This window comes from Mus pahari, chromosome 1, assembly GCF_900095145.1.
Source record: "Mus pahari chromosome 1, PAHARI_EIJ_v1.1, whole genome shotgun sequence".
NCBI classification, from domain to species: domain Eukaryota; kingdom Metazoa; phylum Chordata; class Mammalia; order Rodentia; family Muridae; genus Mus; species Mus pahari.
In genome coordinates this window covers 1,749,696-1,765,346 of record NC_034590.1, presented here as the reverse complement: position 1 = coordinate 1,765,346, position 15,651 = coordinate 1,749,696, and the positions used below count along the sequence as shown (strand labels likewise).

The 15,651-nt window shown below is 52.8% G+C and overlaps 4 protein-coding genes across 5 annotated transcripts in view; 1 reads left to right on the top strand and 3 right to left on the bottom strand.

Moving 5' to 3' along the window:
* Sirt2 (sirtuin 2) overlaps nt 1-1,838 on the bottom strand; it is a 24,003-nt gene extending 22,165 nt beyond the window's left edge. Inside the window, exons 1-2 of one of the 2 annotated variants that reach the window (XM_021195758.1) lie at nt 1,729-1,838; nt 915-961 (exon numbers count right to left, since the gene is read on the bottom strand). In XM_021195758.1, coding sequence (XP_021051417.1) covers nt 915-961; nt 1,729-1,744 — 63 coding nt within the window. In that variant the 5' untranslated portion in view covers nt 1,745-1,838. The remainder of the gene's footprint in view (nt 1-914; nt 962-1,728) is intronic. The other variant, XM_021195767.1, reaches the window with a different exon arrangement.
* A 112-nt stretch (nt 1,839-1,950) lies between these two features.
* On the top strand, nt 1,951-9,363 carry Nfkbib (NFKB inhibitor beta). The gene is made up of 6 exons (XM_021204168.1): nt 1,951-2,351; nt 6,454-6,559; nt 6,645-6,978; nt 8,111-8,199; nt 8,280-8,561; nt 9,197-9,363. Exons 1-6 carry the CDS (start codon nt 2,173-2,175, stop codon nt 9,296-9,298), a joined length of 1,092 nt encoding a protein of 363 aa, XP_021059827.1. The 5' UTR covers nt 1,951-2,172; the 3' UTR covers nt 9,299-9,363.
* A 69-nt stretch (nt 9,364-9,432) lies between these two features.
* Nucleotides 9,433-12,143, bottom strand: Ccer2 (coiled-coil glutamate rich protein 2). The gene is made up of 5 exons (XM_021204185.2): nt 12,065-12,143; nt 11,834-11,874; nt 11,597-11,684; nt 10,795-11,327; nt 9,433-9,749 (listed from the first exon to the last, which is right to left on the bottom strand). Exons 1-5 carry the CDS (start codon nt 12,141-12,143, stop codon nt 9,660-9,662), a joined length of 831 nt encoding a protein of 276 aa, XP_021059844.1. The 3' UTR covers nt 9,433-9,659.
* A 2,850-nt stretch (nt 12,144-14,993) lies between these two features.
* Nucleotides 14,994-15,651, bottom strand: part of Sars2 (seryl-tRNA synthetase 2, mitochondrial) — a 10,527-nt gene continuing 9,869 nt past the window's right edge. The window contains exon 16 of the mRNA XM_021208881.2: nt 14,994-15,394. Within this exon, the coding sequence (XP_021064540.1) occupies nt 15,251-15,394 (144 nt within the window). The 3' untranslated portion in view covers nt 14,994-15,250. The remainder of the gene's footprint in view (nt 15,395-15,651) is intronic.

The following is a 15,651-nucleotide window of genomic DNA, read 5'->3' as shown; positions in this document are numbered from 1 at the left end:
CAGGCGGATTTCTGAGTTCGAGGCCAGCCTGGTCTACAAAGTGAGTTCCAGGACAGCCAGGGCTACACAGAGAAACCCTGTCTCGAAATAAATCAAAAAAAAAAAAAAACCAACCAAACAAAAAACAAACAATAAGATGCAGGCAGAGTATCAATAAATGACCACCCCAGCAACCCAACTACTGAAACATTTACTATCCCTTCTTGCTCTCAGGTCTGTACCCTGCATGGAACACCACCTCCGATCTCATTTAAGGAAATCCCTTATCACTTCACTTATGACACTATGACTATATCTTGGTCTTGTTCCTAGATCAGCTTGTCGGTTCCACCAGGGAAGAGTTTGTCTAGAATCTTCTATAATCTCTGACCCACAAAGTCTGCCGGGCATTCCAGGGGTATGCTCTTCCCTCCCTCCCTTCTCTTTTGAGACTGGGTCTCACTATATGGCCCAAGCTGCCTCTCCATCCTCCTACCTCACTTGCCCCCTCCCCCCAAGATGTGCTGGCATTACAGGGGGCTGGCACCACACCCAGCTTCAATACTTTTATAACATGCCCTATAGGGTCCTTTCCACCACCCTATAGGATCTGAGTTTGGGGATCGAACTGGAAAACTGTCTCTTCCAGGTCCAGCACAAATGAGGTTCAGAAGGGGCTGAGGATGGGATGAGCAACAGTAGGAAATGAGAACAATATGGAAGGGAACCAGGGGTTGAGGCTATACATTTTTCTTGACAGTCCCCAGAAGCCACCATTCTCCCAGGAGACTGTACTAATCCCCAGATGGGCTTAGGGATCAGGGCCATAAGCCAAGGGCCCTTGGGTAAAAGCCTTCCCTTGCCACCTCCCCCCAGTGTGGCACGTGGAACCAAGACCATCTCTCTCCTTCCCTCCACCCTTTTCCCCATCTCACCTGAGCCTCCTGCACCTTCCCTGCCTGGGTCTCCAGAGGGTCAGAGGCTGGGGAGGAGGGGGAGCAGACGTGGTTACAGTGGGGGGAAAGAGTTAAGCAGAAGGGCTCACAATGGTGGAGGACAAGAGGACCCACCAACCTAATTATTTTGGAGTCAGGGATGGTAGTAAAACTTTCGAAGATGGGAAAAGGCATATTTTAGAGTGGAGGAATGTGTGACGTGAAAAGGCTGAGGAGGGGAATGTTTAGGAGGAGAAAGCAGGCGAAACTGGACTGAAGGAAGGTTTCAGAGTTAAGCAGGATATGGTAGCATGTGCGAGCCGGGAGAATGAGGGAGGGCTAAGTTTTTCAAGAGACGTAAGTAGGGATACTTATGATACTTCTCCTCTCTCTGTGGGAGAGGAGGTGCAGTGAAGGTGGGAGGTTTAGGAGAGGCACAAGAACTGAAGGAATGTGATAGAAATGGGCCGCAGGGGGTCCCTGAACATCCTACAGTTGCCCTTAACAACAGACAACCTTAGCAACCGGGATAGTGGTAACTTTGGTCCTTAGCAACGAGGGTCCTCAGCAACCAAAGTACTAGAAATGCGATCATTAAGAACTTGACAATCGGACCCTTAAATTTCACAATCCAGAAACCCACCAACCTAGCAATACTGACCACTTAGCAACAGCCCTGCGAATCCCACTCCCTTCGGGTAGATCCTGTCTCCCGCCCCACCGAGCCTGCCCTCGGGCCCCGGGGCCTGCAGCCCAAAGCCAGGCCCCGGCGCGGCCCGACCCTCCCACCCTCCCACCAGGGCCCCTAACTCACGGTCCGGCTCAGCCATGGGAGCGGGGTGGGGGCCCTCGGGACTGTCACCGACTGCTCTGTCCCGTGACGGCAGCGGAAACAAGAAGAGGCCGAGATAGGATAGAGAACTACAACTCCCGGCAGGCAACGCGATCCCATAACCGTTTTCGCACAATGCGTGTCTCATGTTCTCAAACTACAAATCCCAAAAGGCCTGGCGCCGGCGGCCATATTGATAAAGGGCGTCTGGAAAATGTAGGGAAACTGAGCTAGCGAACGTCCACCTCATTTTTCTGATTGGTTCTGGTGCAGTACAGGGGCGGGGTGTAGCTATTTAACACATTTTGATTGGGTATATGAGGGGGCGTGTTGGGGAATTCCCGATAGGGCGGAAGCGCTGGAGCTCATCGCAGAGCCCAGCGACAGGCAGGCGACCACAGGGGGCCACCCGAGGTGGCAGGGGCCATGGCCGGGGTCGCGTGCTTGGGGAAAACTGCGGACGCCGATGAATGGTGCGACAGCGGCCTGGGCTCTCTAGGTCCCGACGCAGCGGCTCCCGGAGGACCAGGTCTGGGCGCAGAGCTTGGCCCAGAGCTGTCGTGGGCGCCCTTAGTCTTTGGCTACGTCACTGAGGATGGGGACACGTGAGTAAACCTTGAGCCCTGGGATCTTACCTGAGTCCCCATTAGCCTACGATTCCTGTGACTTCTTGTTGTCCCGTTCCTAACTCTTGATTTCCGATGCTGGAGTTCCTGACCCATAACCCCCAAACACTAGATTTTTAGACTGGTACGTTTTCACACCGTCAAGTGTCTCACCTTTTTCGAACTCTAAATTTGAGCTCCCGGTCCCCAAATCGGCTCTGAACCTTTCCGACCACTCTAGTTCCCACATATCTTCTGATCTCTTGCTTCCAGATGTAGTCTTTGGTCTTGGGCTATTCTTGTATAAACCGAATTTTGATTTCCAAAACTAGTTCTTGGCCCTGAGTCTCCGATGCTGACACGTCCAGTATTGAGCCTGCAATTAAATTGAGCTGCTCGGTGTCCTAGCTCTCACAGCCCTTGGAAGGCAAAGAAAGGTGGATCTCTGTGAATTTGAGGCCACCTGATTTGATTTCCCTGCCAGCCAGAGCTACATAAAATGTAGAAACTCGATTCTACGAGGATAGATTCATCTGTTGGCCAAATGTTTCTCCCAAACTACCACCTTCCAATCCCTGGTTTTAGTTTGGCTGAGTGTGATGGGCCACACTTGTCATCCCGGCACTCAAGGGGTTGAGGCAGGAGGATCACTAGTCTGAGGACAGCCTGGAAGGACCCAGCCAGTATCAAAAAGGATGGAAGAGGAAAAGGAGGAGAGGGAGACTGAAAAAAGATTAAAGAGCAGGAAATGCTGGTTAGTAGATAAGCTGGGGAGAAGGGATGGTTGTGGTGACGGCGTGCGTTAAGGGATTGTACCCGGGATTTTCTTGTCCTTTGTGCTTATTGCGTATGCCCAGTGACTCAGTGCCTGACCCATGAGGGGAACCCAACGAACACTCATCTTAAAGAGCCAGGAGTAGTTTCCTTAATTTTCTTATTTTTCACTTTCTACTTTGTTGGTTCTTGTTCCTTTATTATTGTCCTCTGGTTACTTTGGGTCTAGTTCTTGTAATTTCTTTATCCTCCCCCTTATTATTTGTTTGTGTTTCTTATTTGTTTCTTATTTGTTTGTGTTTGATGGTCTCACGTAGCACCACCCACCCACCCTCACTTAGCCCATGCTAGCCTTGGAGTTACTTAGTAGCTGAGGATAGCTTTGAACTTTTCATCCTCCTGCTTCCAGCTCCCAAGTGTCTAACACTACATCCCGGCCTGGGGAGTGTGTGTGTGTGTGTGTGTGTGTGTGTGTGTGTAGAGGCCACACACACACACTGATGTTTTGAGACAGAGTCTTTTGCTGGCCTAGCACTGACCACGAAGGCTAGACTAGCTGGCCTGAAAGCCTCAGGGTTCATCTCTTGCTCCCCACCCTCCTCTTCCTCTTTGAGACAGGGTGGCTGGCCTGGAACTCACTGTGTAAACCAAGCTGGCCTCAAACTCATAGAGATCCACCTGCCTCTGCCTCCCGAGTGCTGGCATCAAAGGTGTGCAGCTCTGTGCTCCACTTCAGGACTCTGGGGCCTTCTCCCTGGTGTTGGGATTATAAATACAATCACCCCCAGCTTTTTCTTATGTGGGTTCTAAACTAAGGTCACTGTGCTTTACTTATCAAAATATTTCCCAGCCTCCCATCCCACCCCCCTGTTAAGTCAGTATCTCACTATGTAGCCCAGGCTAGCCTTGAACACTACTGTAAAAAAAAAAAAAAAGAGAATCCGTATTTTTCATCTGGCCACTTAGTTCCCAACAATAAGGACTCTGGCATTAATTGTTTATTAATAAATGCCTTGGCTACAAGCTTTGGCTCATTCCATGGCTAACACATAACTTATTTAACCCATTTAAATCATTCTATGTTTTCTACGTGGTTAGTTACCTCTCCTTCAGTCTCAGGCCTGCTTCTTCCTTAGTGTCGTCTTTCTCGGTATCTCTCTCAGTGACTCCTCCAGTGTCTCTCCCTGTGTCTCCTTTTATTCTCTCACTCTTTCCCAGAATCCTCTCTCTTCTTGCCAGTGTCCCACCACCTACTTCCTGCTTCAGCTCATTGGCTATATGCTTTTTTATTGACAGGTCTTGCCTATAAGAGATTCTGTCTACACACTGAAATTTTTCTTTGGTTTATTTTATTTATTTTTGGTTTTTTGAGATAGGGCTTCTCTGTGTAGCCCTGGCTGTCCTGGAATTCTCTATGTAGAACAGGCTGATGTTGAGCTCAGAGATATGTCTGCCCCAGCCTCCCAAGTAATTTTACTTTATATGTATAAATGTTTTACCTGCATACATGTATGTGGGTTGTGTTTGCGCTTGTTGAATCCCCTGGAATTGGAGTTAGGGATGGCTATGAGCCACAATGTAGGTGCTGGAAATCAAACTTGGGTCTTCTGCAAGAGCAACAAGTGTTCTTAGCTCCTGAGCCATCGCTCCTACCCTTGCCTTAAACTCCTGGTCTTCCTGTCTGGGATTCCAGGCAAGGTGTTGCGTGCCTAGTTTATGCAGAGCTGGGGTTGATGCCAGGGTCTTATGCATACTAAGCTAGCAGTCTACCAAGAAAGCCACTGCCCAGCTCACCTCTCTTCTTTTCTAATGTGCTTGGAATGCTATAAATATTCCCTCTGGAGAATTTCTGATATATTGTGTTTTTGTTTTCACATAATTGAGTATATTTTCTAATTTCTCTTTTGATTTCTCCTTTGGCCAGTAGGTTATGAAGAAGTATGTTCATTTTCCACACTTGGAGGAATTTCCAGATCTCTCTCTGCTACCAGCTTTAAATTTCATTTTACTGTGGGCAGAGAACATGTTTTGTCTGATTTGCGGTCTCTAGTTTTTCTCTTGCAGTGCTGGCCATCAGACCCAGGGCCTTCTGAGTGCTGGGCTAGTGCTCTCGGAATTGTGTGCCCATGGAATTCATTTTGACAATGTGTGACTTAGAGGGGATGTTGGTTAGCAGTGTTGTTCAAAGATGGGTGTGTGATTCCAACTACAAAGAAGATTGAGGCAGGAGGATCTCATGGTCAGTACCTTCCAGGAATAGAGTGAATTCAAGTCCAGGCTGGGGACATTCACAGTGAGGCCCTATTTCAAAATGAGGGGAACCAATAGCAGGCAGCTCGGTGCCAGAGAGCGTCCCTGTATGCAGGCTACCTCAGGTTCATTCCTCATGACTGCAAAGTCAGGGCAGCAGCCACCACAGAACCCTGCTGTTCAAGCTGACCAGCTCTTTGCTCCTGCTCCCTACTTGTTGGGACAGTTGGGGATAGAGACCTAGTGAAATCACCACATCTACGGATTCATCTGTTGCTTCTTCTCCTTGTTAGCTTTTGCTTTATGTAATTTGAAGGTCTGTTCTTAGAGCTACACTGAGTGTGTGTGTGTGTGTGTCTGTGTATGTGTGTGGTGCAGAGCCATCTTGTCTTTGTGTATGTGTGTGTTTATGTGTGGAGGATAGAGATCCATACTGGCTATCTACCTCGATTGTAGCTCACTTTATTACCGTATTATTATTTGAGACAGGTCTCACAATGTAGCCCTAGCTGACCAGGAGCTCACCATGCAGATCAGGGTAGCCTGGGATTCTCAGAGACCCACAGCTTTTGCCTCTCTCACGTGGGCTGCCATGCCCAGCATTTATGTATGTGTGTGTGATCGAGTCTCATTATTTAGTATTTAACCCTGCTGCTCTAGAACTCACCACATAACCCAGTCTGGCCTTGAAGAAACAATCCTCCTGCCTCAGGTTTCCCAGATGCTGGAATTAGAGCTACTGCACCTGATTATGTTACTTAATTAACACAGATGAAACAAATTTGGTAGCTGGGCCTATTGGTGACAGAGATCTATTGAAATCACTATGTCTATGGATTCCCCTGGCTTGTCAGCCAAGCTACTCAGGAGGCTGAGGCAGGAGGGACTTGAACTCAAGGTCAGTATGGGCGACTTATGAAGACCCTGTCTTATCTCAGAACACTGAGCAGCCAGACAAAGTTGCTGGATTAATTTCTGCCCTCGATTCTCTGGAACACTGAAATGTTTCCAACCATGGCCACAGTTTGTAGCACACAGTAGACACTCTGTGATACTGACCTCTGCCTTTTGTCCCCAGAGCCCTGCACTTGGCTGTGATTCATCAGCATGAGCCCTTCCTGGATTTCCTCCTGGGCTTCTCCGCCGGCACTGAATACCTTGACCTGCAGAATGACCTAGGCCAAGTAAGCCACTGGGGATGTGTGCTCCAGGGATCCGGGCGGGTCCAGGATTGTCAGTGTGGCCCTAACCCCTTCTCTCTCCCTGTAGACAGCCCTGCATCTAGCAGCCATCCTTGGGGAGGCATCTACAGTAGAGAAGTTGTATGCAGCCGGCGCAGGGGTGTTGGTGGCTGAGAGAGGGGGCCACACGGCATTGCACTTGGCCTGCCGGGTCAGGGCACACACGTGCGCATGCGTACTGCTCCAGCCCCGTCCCAGCCACCCAAGAGATGCCTCAGATACTTACCTCACTCAGAGCCAGGACCATACCCCAGACACCTGCCACGCCCCCGCTGCCGTGGATTCCCAGTCCAGCACAGAGAATGAAGAGGAGCCGCGTGATGAAGACTGGAGGCTACAGCTAGAAGCTGAAAACTATGATGGTGAGAGCCCCGGGCCCCGGGGAGGATGTGAGCTCCTGGCCAGGCCCAGGCTCCCGGCTCCTCTCACCCAACCTGAGATGTAGCTGATGGCCTCAGACATACCCCAGTTGGTGGAGTGCTCATCTGGCATACGTAAAGCCCTAGGTTCAGTCCCCGGCATGGTGTATGCCTATAATACCAGTCGCTGGAAGCAAGAGGGTCAGGAGTTCAAGGTCATCCTTGGTGCTACCTAGCTAGTTGGAGGCCAGTCTAGGTTCCAGGAGACCCCCGTCTCAAACAAACACCTAGTCCCAGCACTCGGGTGGCAGAGACATCATGAGGTCAGATTCAGCCCCTATCTCAAAAATCCTCAAAGCAAAACTAGCTCCTTGGGAAGTCTTCCCTAGGCTCCGTAAATCCTAGCATCTGGACTAAGGCCCTCCTCCCAGTCTCAGGAGTACTAAGAGTTGGACATACAGGGCCCCTCTCCCACAGATCTAGTCATCAGACCACTTATAACCCAGACCTGTCACCCACGTTCCAGAGATGCCACATTCCAGAGCGGTTAAACCGGGGCTACCCACCTCCAAGGTGACTTCCCTCCAGAATTGTTCCCGAGTATGAGCCACCAGCCCAGCCTGCCCACGATGAGAGGATCCATCCCATGTCCCCAGCCAGGGGTAGAGGACACGGGTTACCCTCTCAGCCCGGCCTCATGAATAGACTGAGGTCATCTGGTAACCAGAGTCCTGAGCCCCAGGACCTTTTGGGGACTTTTACTGTTATTGTCATTGTATCTTTTGTTTTATTTATGATGTTGGGACTGGAACTCAAGGGCGGTGCATGCTAGTCAGGCCTCTGCTCTTTGTGGAGGAAGATCAAAGACTTGGCATCTTGAGCCACAGATCACGTGCGTGTGCTTTCATTCAGAGTCCCCGGCCTCATGCCCTGTAGATCCCAGACCCTGCAGACTCAGGCTTGCACCCGCGGCTGCTAAGGCACCTAGGACTCAGGAGCCTGTATGCATACCTAGGAAGGACTTGAGAGGCCAGCCCTGGGACCTGGCATCCTCAGCTCCCACGGCCCTTCCTAGGATGCAGACAGAGCCAGGGCTTCTTGCCTCATCATCTGACACCGATTGCTCTGTCCCCAGGCCACACCCCACTCCACGTAGCTGTCATCCACAAAGATGCAGAGATGGTCCGGCTGCTCAGGGATGCCGGAGCCGACCTCAATAAACCGGTAAGACGCTGTGGTAGGCCAGTGTGGGGAAGGCGCTGTCCCCCCTTCAGTCTCACTGACCCCTCTGGCACATCCCGTAGGAGCCCACGTGTGGCCGGACCCCTCTGCACCTGGCAGTAGAAGCCCAGGCAGCCAGCGTGCTGGAACTTCTCCTGAAAGCCGGTGCTGACCCCACCGCCCGCATGTATGGGGGCCGCACCCCGCTTGGCAGTGCCCTGCTCCGGCCCAACCCCATCCTTGCCTGCCTCCTCCGTGCACATGGGGCCCCTGAACCTGAGGACGAGGATGATAAGCTTAGCCCTTGCAGCAGCAGTGGCAGCGGCAGTGACAGCGACAGTGACAGTGACAACAGAGATGAGGCCGTGAGTTGGGAGTGGGTATCCCAGCTGGAGGGTCAGGGTAAACCAGCAACAAGAAAACCTGGCCGGATGGATGCTGTCAGGGAGGGGCACACGAGGAGATGTGGGGAACGGTCATAGACTTGGGCAAGGGTGGCAGTGGCAGCTGGACAGCTAAGGCCATCTGCCATGTGACACACACCTTTAGCCTAGGATCCCAGGATTCAGGAGGCAAAGGCAGTAGATGTGAGTTCGAGGCCAGCAAGGGCTGCATGGTGAGACCCTGTGTGGGGAGTGACTTTGGGTGCAGCAGATGGAGAGCGGTGTAGGTTGGTGACCTTGGTCAGAGTGTCTAGAACACTGACGGTAGGGAAAGACCTCAGCCAGTGGTGAGGGGAGCATTACTGAAGAACCCGGGTGACAGCACACCCGAGCAGGGGTTGGTGTAGCATGAAAAGGGCTGACGGTGGGTGAGGTGGGAGCACGGGGAGAAGAGCCATGCAGTGGTGGGAGGAAGCGGTGTGGAGCTGTGGCCGCCAGTGTGGCGTACTGAGAGTGAGAACACTGGCTTCATGGTGACACCCACTCTTTGGGTGCTGTGACCCGGGTAGTGGGCAAGGTGGCAGCTGCCTGACCCTGTGCTATCCCTCTGTTCCCAGGATGAATATGATGACATCGTGGTTCACAGTGGCAGGAGCCAAAACCGGCCGCCGCCTTCCCCGGCATCCAAACCTCTTCCTGAGGACCCCAACCCCGCCTGACTTAAGTGCTAATATTAATATAATTTCCAATTTCATAAACTCGCAGACCTGACCATCAGAGCCCAGACTGACCCTGCCTTCCTGCTTATTTCAGGTCCGACCCTCCAGAGCGAGTGTGATGTGAGCCCGGGTGCTTTGCTTTGTGCTTTATTCACTCAGAGGGATGGAGGGGTGGGGCGGGGTCCTGAGTCAGCCGGAACCTAGCCCCTGCCCATAGGCTTGCTTCTCAGGCCTGGTTCTCAGGCATGTCCTCGCTTCCAGTCCCTGCCAGTTGGAAGTGGAGCAGGATGCCCGGTGAAAGGGGGGCTCTGAGGTCAACAGTCCTGAGCCTTAGGGAGTGTGGGGAAGGGGTGGAGTGGGGTCAGCCTTCCCTCCCGAGAGCCTCCCCTAGCATGGCGGTAGCCTTCTTTAACTGCTCCTGCATGCGCTCCAGCCGCTCCACATCGTGTTCCTGGGGGAGATCAGAAGTATGGTCACCGCCTCGATGGCCACTGTGAATAGCAGCCCTGCCACTTCATACGCTTGGCCTGACATCCTGTCCTAGCTGCGTGTCATGGTCAGTGAGGGCCACCATCCTTGCTTCTTCGAAGCCCAAAGCTCTACTTGCCCACCCGAGCAGCATGGCAGTTTACACAGCCTGCCTACCACATTGCTCTCTGGATTCTCGTGAGTGCTGGGACTAGAGATGTGTGTTGTCACAGCTGGTTTACGTAGCAATGCTGGGAAGTGAACCCACGGCCTGCGCATGCTAGTCATACATTCTACCATGAACCTACGTGCCTAGCCCTACGTGGACCATTTGTGAAGTGATGGCCATTTTGATTGCTGCTCACAGCTGAGGTGATACTTAATTTTTAAAAATTGGTGTTTGCCTGCCTTTATATCACATGCCTGTACATCACATGTCTGCCCAGGGAGGCCAGAAGAGGGCATACGATCCCCTGGAAATGGGAGTTACAGAGTCACCATGTGGATCCTGGGAATTGAAGCTGGGAATTGTTAAACTGTTAAACCATCTCTCAGCCCATAATTACAAAAACAAAAAACATTTACACATTTACTTAGGGTGTGTGTGTGTGTGTGTGCACCACAGCATGTGTGGAGAGGTCAGAGGACTACCTGAGGGGGTCAGTTCTCTCCATCCACCATGTGGGATCTAGGAATTGAACCCAGGTGGCAAGACTTGGCCGCAAGTGTACTCACTAAGCCATCTTGCTGGGACATTCAGCTTGGCAGAGCCTAGTCAGTGGCGCTGTGAACCGGAGAGCAGCTGCTGGCTTCAGTGGGAGCTGACTCGCTTGGTACAGATAATGGTGGCTAACTGTGGTGCTTCTGGGTAATTAGCGGTGTCTTCCCAGTCCCCGTCCCTGCTTGGGCATTACTCCCTAGTCCTGGTGCACACTTGGCTGCTCTGACCCACATCATGGTAGAGTTCACATTGTGCGGTCTGGCACCAGGAGACTCCCTTGGAGCCTTGGAGTGCCCCCTCCACTCACCTCCTGCTCCAAAGCCTCTCCCTCCTCTGCCTCTTCCTCCTGCTTGGCCTTGGCGCCCGGCTGGTCCAGGTGGTGGTGATGCTTCAAGGACTCTTCATGCCTCCCTCCTCCGACCCTCCCGGCCCCCTGCCACAGATTTCGGCCTCTGCCCAGAAGCTGCACGCCCTTCTCCGCCTGAAACTGGGCCATCTCCTCATCGCTGCCCTTCTCAGCCACACGTTTCTGGAGGCCTCCAGCACCCTCTGGATGTTGCTTCCACATATGTTCGGAGGTCTTCCCTGGCACGCTCTTCTCCTCTTCCTCCCTTTCCTCCTCTTCCTCCTTCTCCTGGTGAAGCTGGCTGTGGAGCTGCGTGTGGACCGCCTGTTCCCGCACCTCAGCCTTGTGGGTCCTCTCTGCTTCTTCCTCCTCTTCTTCATCCCTTATCTCCTGGCTGGACCTCATCTTTCCAGACTCCTGCTTGTTGAAGTCCTCACCCAGCAACTTCTCCTCCTCAGGGGACACACAGCTGTGGGGCTCTGTCTCGGATATCTCTGGCAGGGAAAAGATAGGATGTTCTTTGAGAAACATCGTGAAGGGAACTGCTTAGCACTGAGAGGGTGCCATGGGCTGCAAACGTTCTCTGCTCAGTCCCTATCCTGCAGGGAACTTGAAGGGAACCAGGTTCTTGAACCACAGTTGGGGCTGTGAGTAGACCATACACACTAACCCAGGCCAGGGAACTCTTCCACCATGCACTGCAGGCATGTAGGGAGCTAGGAAAAGGATCTTGGGATTCTAAAGGGAACTGGGGCATCCCTACCTTTGTGGAGCAGAGCTGTGCAGGGGCCTCGCTGGGCCTGGCCCAGTGTCAGCACCTCCATGATCACCTCTGCTAGACAGCGGGTTAGCTGGGGGGCAAGGATGAACGGTCAGAGAGGGGGCAAGGCAAAGGGATTTGGGAAAACGGAGTGGCTACGGAATCATAAGAGGTGGGGATACAGGGAGATGGGCAGAAGGGACCCAACGGGATGGGGGGGGCAGGAAGGACTCTGCTCACCTCCTCCCTGGAGGGTCTGGGCATCAGGGGAGCTGAAGAGGCTGTGGAGGGAGAAAATGGGTGCTGTTCATGGTACTGATCCCAACTCCCCCACCGGCACCCAGATCCACAGCCTGTCACCCACACCTGCCAGGTGTGCTGTTCCCATGTGCAAGCTCAACTGCCCACCTATAGCCCGGTCTCAGGTGTATTTCCCTGCCACCCGATTCCTCTGTGGGGCCCTGGACTCACCAGCCCCCAGCAGCAATGCCAGCAGTGGGGGCAGAGGCAGCAGCAGCAGCGCTGCAGAGGTGGGTGCACGAAGCGGCATGGTGGGGAGTCCGGACCCGGGACCTCTCTGCCAAGCAGACAGTCAGTGCTAGCGCCTTATAACCTAGGTGTAGTGGCCCCGCAGGGGGGAAATGACGTCATCACCGCTGCCTCCCTGGCTCAGGCAGAGGGAACAGCTGTGGAGCACTCTAGGAACCTCAATTATTCATAGGAACTCGCACTCAAGCATGCACCCCCTCTGGGCTTCTGGCTCCGGAGCAGGAGCTGGGGAAGGTCTCCCAGAGGCTCACGTGGGAGCTGGGCAACCCTCCTTTCCTCGGCTCTTCCTCCTCATTTGGAAAATGGATCCTTCTAAATCTACTTCCCCAGAGGTGGGAGCTCCTTCTGGCCCAAGTCCCTGCTCCATCACCCACCAGCTGCTCAGGGCTGGGACAAATGCTTAAGATGCTTTCTTACATTTTGGTGACAATCCACTCCAGAGCTTTTGGGTGAGGACGAAATATATGAGGGGTGCTTGGGCGGTACCCTGCACTGGGAACTTCACAGGGCTGCATGCTACGCCAGGACTGCATGTATGGTGTGGTGTATGCACATGTGCAGACCGGAAGTCAATGGCAAGTGTCTTCCTGTGTTGCTCACCACTTTATTTTTTGAAGCAGGGTCTCTCATTGACTTGGAGCTAGACTTTTGGGATAGAAGTTAACTAGGAAGCTCCTGAGATCCAACTGTCCACTTAGTGCTTGGGTTACAAGAGCACACAGCTTTTGTGTGGCTTCCAAGGGTCTGAACTAAGGTCACCCTAGACAGCACTTTTCTCCACAAGCCTCAAACCAAGTCCCAAGTAACTTTTCTCCCTGCCTTTCCTCCTCCTCCTTCTCCTCCTCCTCCTCTTCCTCCTGATTTTCTCTTAAAGACAAGGTCTTGCTATATAGCCTAGGCTGGCCTCCAAATTGTGGCAATCCTCCTGCCTTAGCTTCCAAAGTGCTGGGAATATAAAATGTGAACCACCACAGATAATATCCGGTAATCTGATTTTGTTTCTTTGAGTCAGGGTCTTGCTAAAGATAGCCTCGGCTAGCTGCAACCTTCTTTGTTGTTGTTGTGTGTGTTTTTTGTTTGTTTCTTTGTTTGGTTTGGTTTATTTACTTATTTATTATTTATTTATTTTTTTGAGACAGGGTTTCTCTGTATAGCCCTGGCTGTCCTGGAACTCACTCTGTAGACCAGGCTGGCCTCGAACTCAGAAATCCACCTGCCTCTGCCTCCCAAATGCTGGGATTACAGGCGTGCGCCATCACTCCCTGGCTTGCAACCTTCTTTTTAAAAACATTTGTGCATGTGTGGTGATGGGTATGTATACATGTGAGTGCAGGTGACTTGGAGTCCAGACAGGGGCCTCTGAGCCAGCAACCACATGGTAGCTTACAACCTGTAATGGGATCTGATGTCCTCTTCTGATGCATCTAAAGAGAGTGACAGTGTACTCACATACAATAAATAAATAAATAAGTCGTTTAAAACAACAACAAAGGGCTGGTGAGATGGCTCAGCGGGTAAGAGCACCCGACTGCTCTTCCAAAAGTGCAGAGTTCAAATCCCAGCCCTCAAATCAAATCCCATGGTGGCTCACACCATCCTTAACGAGATCTGACTCCCTCTTCTGGAGTGTCTGAAGACAGCTATGGTGTACTTACATATAAATAAAATCTTAAAAAACAAAAAACAAAAATAACAGAGCAATAGGAACATATTTTTGTTTTAATCCCAGGTGTGGGACATGGGGCTGCTTCAGACTGTCTGCAGCAGCTTTGATTTGCCTCATGCTCTAGCAGGGGCGTGATTTTGCCAGCTGTAGATAGTTTGTTTATATGATTGTGTGACATTTGGAATCCTGTGGAGTCTCTTGTGACTATCCAGGTGGGGGTGGAGGGTGGAGGAAGTGGCCAGATAAAGAACAGGGCTGAGGAAGGAGAGGGCAACTGGCGGATCCTAGGACATTCTAAAGGTGAAGCCTCAGGTTTGCTAACCCACTGGAGGTGGAAAACCACGGGGGACAGCCTGAAGGGTGGCTGCAGCTGCTCAAGGTGCTGAGCACAGTCCACCAGGGGAGGAGCTAGTGTAGGCAAAAGGGCCCGGGTCAGCGGCCATGAGTGTGACACTATGGACGGCATCAGAGTCGGGGACCATGGGTGGAGGATAAGGATAAAATTGGCTCAGTTTGAGGGAGCCATCAGAGGGTGATGGCCTTATCCCAGAGGAAGGGAGAGGTCCTGGCATCCCTGGGGAGCCTGAAGCCACCCAGCATGCGCCCCTAGGCAGCCACAGCCTCTGATGATTTGGCACTGAAAGCAGTCACCCTGCGCGTCCTGGGCTCACACATCCAGTGTCACCCAGCACATCCTTGCTCACAGATCCAGCGTCACCCAGCATGTCGTGCTCACAGATCCAGCAGTCACCCAGCGTGTCCTGTGCTCACAGATCCAGCATCACCCAGTGCGTCCTGTGCTCACAGATCCAGCATCATCCAGCGCGTCCTGGGCTCACAGATCAACATCACCCAGCACGTCCTGGGCTCACAGATCCAGCAGTCACCCAGCACGTCCTGGGCTCACAGATCCAGCAGTCACCCAGCGTCCTGTGCTCACAGATCCAGCATCACCCAGCGTGTCCTGGGCTCACAGATCAACGTCACCCAGCACGTCCTGGGCTCACAGATCTAGCAGTCACCCAGCGTCCTGTGCTCACAGATCCAGCGTCACCCAGCGCGTCCTGTGCTCACAGATCCAGCGTCACCCAGCGCGTCCTGTGCTCACAGATCCAGCAGTCACACAGCGCGTCCTGGGCTCACAGATCCAGCGTCACCCAGCGTCCTGTGCACACAGATCCAGCAGACTGTTCCCATGACCGTTTATTGTGGGCATTCTGCTCCGCACTGAGGTGGAAGAGGAAGCTGGGATGGCCTTCTTCCTGCCAGAGGCTGAGATGTGCCTCTGGCTGACAGCCTCAATGGTAGGAGGGGGTCACTGACAATAATTCACTGGCAGGGAAGGGACAGAGGTAGACTCAGGAGTCCAGGAGGGGAGGTGGCACCTACAGAGACATCAGGACCAGCTACAGAGGAACGGCAGCCTCTGGAGCAGACAGCTGTCATCTGGCGGCAGACTGGCCGGGGAGCCTGGGCTTCTGAGGCTGATTGGGGCCGATGTACTGGAGAGGCACATGGTTAGGGGCTGTGATCCGGTCCGTGCCTAGGTAGGGCTGGAGAGCGGCAGGTACGAGGACTGAACCATCCTGGTGACAGAGCAGTTGTTAGCATGCTACCCTTCCTCCAGCTCCCCTGGAGGCTGGTGGTGGAAGTCTCAAAGCCTCACTGTTTCCTCTTTCTGGTACCAACTGAGCCCAGAGTATTCTCCATGCCACGCAAACTCTTAATTACTGGGCTGCACCCCAGCCCCTCACTGGGGGATTCTAGGCAGGGGCTCTACCACTGAGCCATGCCCCAGCCCCTCACTGGGGGATTCTAGGCAGGGGCTCTACCACTGAGCCAC